This window comes from Melampsora larici-populina (genome assembly GCF_000204055.1).
Source record: "Melampsora larici-populina 98AG31 unplaced genomic scaffold MELLAscaffold_163, whole genome shotgun sequence".
Classification (NCBI taxonomy): Eukaryota; Fungi; Basidiomycota; class Pucciniomycetes; order Pucciniales; family Melampsoraceae; genus Melampsora; species Melampsora laricis-populina.
Genome location: NW_006768926.1, coordinates 31,374 through 36,996, shown reverse-complemented (window position 1 = coordinate 36,996; position 5,623 = coordinate 31,374). Strand labels below are relative to the sequence as shown.

Genomic DNA, 5,623 nt, shown 5'->3' with positions numbered 1-5,623 from the left:
GGTTTTTTGCGATAACGATCTAAGCGCCTTCTCAGCTTTAGCCTTCTTCTCTGTATCAAAATACATGGCTTTAAAATTCTGTACGAATCGGTCGAAGGTGACAAGATGAGCTGTCTTCGGGTCAAGTAATTCCATCGTCAAAGGCTGAGCCCAAGCACTCGCGGTTCCGGTGAGATATGACAGCGCAAACACAACTTTGCTCTGATCGTCGGGGAACAAGTAGTGATGAGCCATCATATAGAGTTGGATTTGACTCGCAAAAACTTCTGCTGGTCCTCCCCTAGTCCCATTAAACTTGTCCGGGGTTGATACCTTAGGTCCCTTTGGGACAGGCGCTACTCCAAGAGTAGGAGGTGGCATGCTCATAGCTGCGGGATTGGGCGATGGGTTCGTCGCGGGTTGAGCATTGGCTGTCGAAGCCTGGTGCGACTCGATAGCAATCAACCGTTCTTCGGCGCGGCGCTGGTTAGCCTCAGCCTGTTCCCTCAGCCCTCGTTCGTGAGCTAACGAGGTCTGGAGTTCAAGGATCTGGCGTTGGATCTCTTCCATAGCTGTATCAGGTGTGCTTGGAGGGGGGGCCTGCAGCGAAGGATGGGGTTCTGTGGGAACGTCGACGAAGTTCGGTTCGGAGTCACTGTCGAGATCGACGTCGTCTTGGGGGATTCTGTACGAGGGAGACGTGATCGGTGTTTTGCGGGGTTATCAAAGTTATAGTTCTTAATCAAAAATCAAAGTTCTGATCAATTCTGAAGTTTAAAGTCCGGGAGATCGATTTCGAGGTCTGGGGTGCAGGAGTCTTCACGTTGAGTCCTGAATCTTGGATTAAGGTTTCTAATGTATTCTGAGATCTAAATCCGATGATGTGGTAAGTTTCAATTCTACTTCTTCGATAATCGATTGAGTTCTTAATGTTCGATATCTAATCAAAGTCCTAATTCTAATAAGGTGATTTTGGTTTGATTCTTGCTTGATGCCTCGAGGCTTGTCTTTTTGAGATCTGACAATATGTTAAGGCCTGGTGATGGGTTCTCGACAAGAGTCGTGGCACAGCAATCACAGGGGCCAAAATCATAGCTCACATAGAGGTGAGCACACCATTCTTTCCTGATTTCTCAAAAAAAGTTTCAATTTCTTTCAGATTCTTTGAATTCATAATTTTGGCTGTGCAAGGTGCTCAGCGTGTAATACTCATGTTCTGCTTGAGTTTGCCAAGGCATGCTTGTCTTCATCTTGGATGAGCATCCCTTGAGCATAGATGAGTGCTCAGGACTCAGCTGGAGCATTACTGCATACTCAGAAACATCTGTGATGAGGAATCCTTTGGAAGAAAAAACAACAGGTACCAACAACCTTACCATCCGATGTCTACGCCAGAGGGTTCTGTGTCGGAAAACAGCCCGACACAGCCCAAATCTAGCCAGGAAATGGCCTGCAGGTGACCGACAGATAGCTGCCCGACGCACGCCCCGCTCGTCACCTCGTCTGCAATGATAACACTTCTACCCGATCCAAAACTCTCGTTGTCCATCAATGATTCATGTCGGCTCATGTATTTACTCCCTCCACCTCCATACACTGGCAGTAACCTCGGTCTTCATCCGGTTTCAAACTGTGATGATCAAATCATCGATGGCACTGCTTCTTTTTCATCACTATGTAGCTTTCTCGAGTTTAAATTCAAGCGGTATGATACATACATAGTTTTTCATTGCCTTTCTGATTATTCTTCTGCTACTGGTCTTTGTACTTGGCGCTCTAGATTGCTTGTAAGTACCATCACCATCACCCTATCACCATCAACCAGCAAAACCCGATTCACCATCATCACAAAGCTCAATAGTATCAAAATAAAATGAGATCATCCAAAGTATCATCATCTTAGAATCACCTTCAACTGTCAGGAGCTCCGTTTGTGCTATGGTCACACTTCGAACACATCCTTTCATATCTTCTTAAAGAGCTAGATTCGTGTCAAACAAAGGGCCTTCACATGCCTTACAAACTGCTCACCCCTTGATGTGCCAGTCGAGCATATTTTGATTTCGCATGAAACACAGTCACCACTAGTCGACTCCCTCAAGATCAACAAATCAAACAACATGGATAATCAACGTAAGGCTTGATATCTGTTTCTATTGTCCTCTTCTGACTAACATGATGCCTCTATATATCTCAGCGTCCAGTTCGACCAATGCCGTTCAGATGAGCTTAATCTCAACAAACCGAGAGGTCGCGGGATGGCTACCCGATCATAACGATGGCATATGTCAATCACAAACCGATTGGCTCAAGTTTTTGATGAAACGAACTAAGCTAGAGGCTCCTTACCCTCCCAGCCCTACATCCACTCAACTGTCCAACCTTCCAGTCATCTTGCCAAGTTTGATTCAGGCCGATAGAAGTGTCTTTTCTACGCCTCAGTCGACCTCCGAGCAGCCACCTAGCGACACAGACAAGCCACTTCGACGTCAAAAAGATTGTTGGTATCTGTATCGAACCCTGTTTTATCACGATTTAAATCACTTTGGAATCCAAATCGACCCCCTCACATTTGATTGGTTGCAACCCGAATCATCTCGCTGGAACTCAACGATGCTTACATTTGTGGTGAAACATTGGACTTGGGCCAAAGACCACAGCGCTTTTTCAAACTATTCAATTGATCCGCAACAGATCGATGAACTCAAATGTTTTGGTATCTTAGAGCGCTGGCTGCGTGGAAAAAAGTCTGCATTAAAGAAAGAGGCAAGAAATAACGACTACAAATCAGTCAAGATTCGCAACGCGCGACACAAAACTGTACGCTCAACTTCAATCTTAACTCACTAGTAACATATTTCACGGACTGAACATAAAATCTCTATATTCAAATGTACAGCTATTCAAGTATCGTCAATCTACCCTCCAACGAGTGCTTGGATTGGACGCTTTGGCCATACTTCCTGACATCAAGTGTTGTTCTGACACTGAAGAAGATGGAGACGGTCTTCGCGCAGTTGGTCTAGAATGGCGTAATCCAGTGTATGAAAGGTTTTTGCACCTACTCGATGAAATTTCCAAAAAAATTGCACCAGGAAGATTAACAGCAAAACGCATGGATGCAAATCGAAAGCCTGGGGCTCGCGTCAATCATACAGCAAAGCCGTGTCGAAACTTGCCCGAAAATTGCTACTGTCCCAATTACCTAATCAAAATTGGACGAGTTCGCAAACATGTTTTAACACAAAAACCTCCCAGCGATATCCTTGAAAAATATGTCCAACATCTAGATGAATGTCTTCAATCAATGTAGTCTTGTTTTCACGTTTCCATTGTGTTTTATCTCCAGCCAGAAATTGCTGGCTCATGCCAGCTTGTACATACATACTTTGTGACAAGATAGTCATTCCATTTGTAGTCACATTTATCTTACGTCTCATATATCATATTCCTTTTTAAAAAATGTCCTAAAAGTAGAAAACATAGTCACGGCTTTGTAGAAAGTAGCTCATATGCTTGGTGAGCTGGGCTGTGTGATTTACTGTAAATTGTTTTTTACAGGTTTCTCACTGTATATAGTGTATATTCATACCAAATCAACTGAAAAAGAACACTTGTTGAATCACTACAGTTGAAATAATTGTCTAAGACTGCGACATGAAGAAGGAGATTGAGACTAATCCATTCAAAAATTCTGTCAGTGTTTGGTTGCAACTTCGTGCATTTTGGTGAACTCAATTACATAGTCAAAAATAAAATCAAAAATAAGATCTTATTGGTTCTAAAAGTTTGAACCATTTATAATATCTGCATACTATCTGAAGCAATATCCTCAATCCTTGAGCTCTAAAATATCAAAAAGACCAGAAGATCAGTTACAAGGAAGGAGCGAATCATGAAGAAAATGAAATATTTGAGGGCTTACTGCACTTCTTAAGCTGACCACTGCAATTGTTTGAGGTCCAATCCCGAAAGCCTGTACCGGGTTTTGAGCAACTGCAATATGTCCTAATACATCTTGAGAATCCACAATGATAACTTCAGAAAACTCATCATATAATATGGTTGCATGAAGACGGGGATGATGGGAAAATATATTCTTGATAGAATCATCAGCATTCAAGGGAACAAATGGCTTCACACAGACAAAGTTGGTTGGAATTTGTGTCGAGCGAAAAAAATGATCAATCTGTCCATAATGAGTATCTTGCCTTACTCGGTAGGTAATGAGGCTATTACCTTTATGGACTTTTGCGGCAGAGAAATTCTGGCGCAGCATATGGATTCTATCAGAAGTTTGAACTGAGTTGGGTAATCTTGCATTACTCCCCGAATCACCCACAGTGGTGTCAAAGCAACGCCTGAATTGACCATACCGACTTGAAATGTCACAATTGAGGTATTGCAACCACTTTTGATAGGTAGATGTATCGAGATGTTTTTCGGCCGACCAACGTTGGCGTTCAGTGCCTACAAGAGTTTCAATTGCCCGAGATTGTATAGTCGAATCTGCCCTACTGAGGAAACCAGGGGCATGGTTCAAGATGCTTTGGAAGAGACCTCGTCGGATAAAAGATTCACACTTGGTTTTTGCAATCTGATCTGTGCACATGTAAAACGGTGTTAGTCCGTCAGTGAATTTTGATGTAGATAGTCTAAAAAAAACTCACCTAAGTGCTTGTTGGTTGGGACTTTCACGAGTTCTCCATTCACACGTTCGCCAGACCAGGCTGCAGTGTAGGCCGGAGGTCCAAACAGGGTGGCAATATCAGGAATGTGTTGCGCGATATGCGAGTTGCTCTTGACAGTGACATTTGGCCAGTGATCACGGAGACATTGTCGGTATTTCTGCAGCAGCGACTGCAAGTCGTCCCCGTCTCTTTTAGAGAAAGTGCGAGAAAATGTACAATTGGTGATCTCAGCTAGGTTAATGATGCTTCGGCATACGACTTGATCATCCGGGTCATTTGAGGCATAAAGTCGAGGAACTGTGGAGAGGACCATATAGACCGTGTACAGGCTCTGCCATTCCGCAGCTTTCGGAGTTCCAGCACGTGCAGTCCCTATCATGGTGGGAATGCGAGTCATCCAAGTCGGAGTGATAATATGTTTGACAGCTGTTTGAAGTCTGAGTAGTTCCGACACAGGAAGTCGAGGGCCTTGAACAATGTGATCCGGTGCAGGTACAGGACGTGGATTTTTTTTTGATTGATTGTTTCTTTTTTGATTGTGTTTTTTTGATTGATTGTTTTTTGTTGATTCGAGATTGGTAGAAATAGATGGTCTATTAGGTGAACCTGAACAAACTATTGATGTAAAATTGAAATCTGTACTAGGCATCGATGAAGGACCCCGTTTAATTCTGGAAGTAGAAGTTGAAGCCTGTTGGTAGCCACGTAAGGTACTTGCTGAATCACTCTCTCCAGAGGACAAAATCAGGCGTCTAGATCTACGCGGAAACAAACGACTTGATGAGATAGATTCTGATGGGACTATGTCATCCAAGGCTGGTAGTTGATCGTCCAAAGCGGGATGCGTTTCTTGGCAAGTATCAAGCTGATGACGCTTTGAAGGTGAATGTGTGACAGTAAAGCTCTGCTTTTGTTTATGTTTTATGGATACAAAAGGGATCACAACAATTGGA

The 5,623-nt window shown here is 43.3% G+C and overlaps 1 protein-coding gene across 1 annotated transcript; it reads left to right on the top strand.

Moving 5' to 3' along the window:
• Positions 1 to 2,099: 2,099 nt before the first annotated feature.
• Positions 2,100 to 2,829, top strand: MELLADRAFT_70065 (uncharacterized protein; the record flags this gene model as incomplete). The annotated part of the gene is made up of 2 exons (XM_007419338.1): positions 2,100 to 2,112; positions 2,177 to 2,829. 2 exons carry the CDS (start codon positions 2,100 to 2,102, stop codon positions 2,827 to 2,829), a joined length of 666 nt encoding a protein of 221 aa, XP_007419400.1.
• Between the last annotated feature and the right edge of the window lie 2,794 nt (positions 2,830 to 5,623).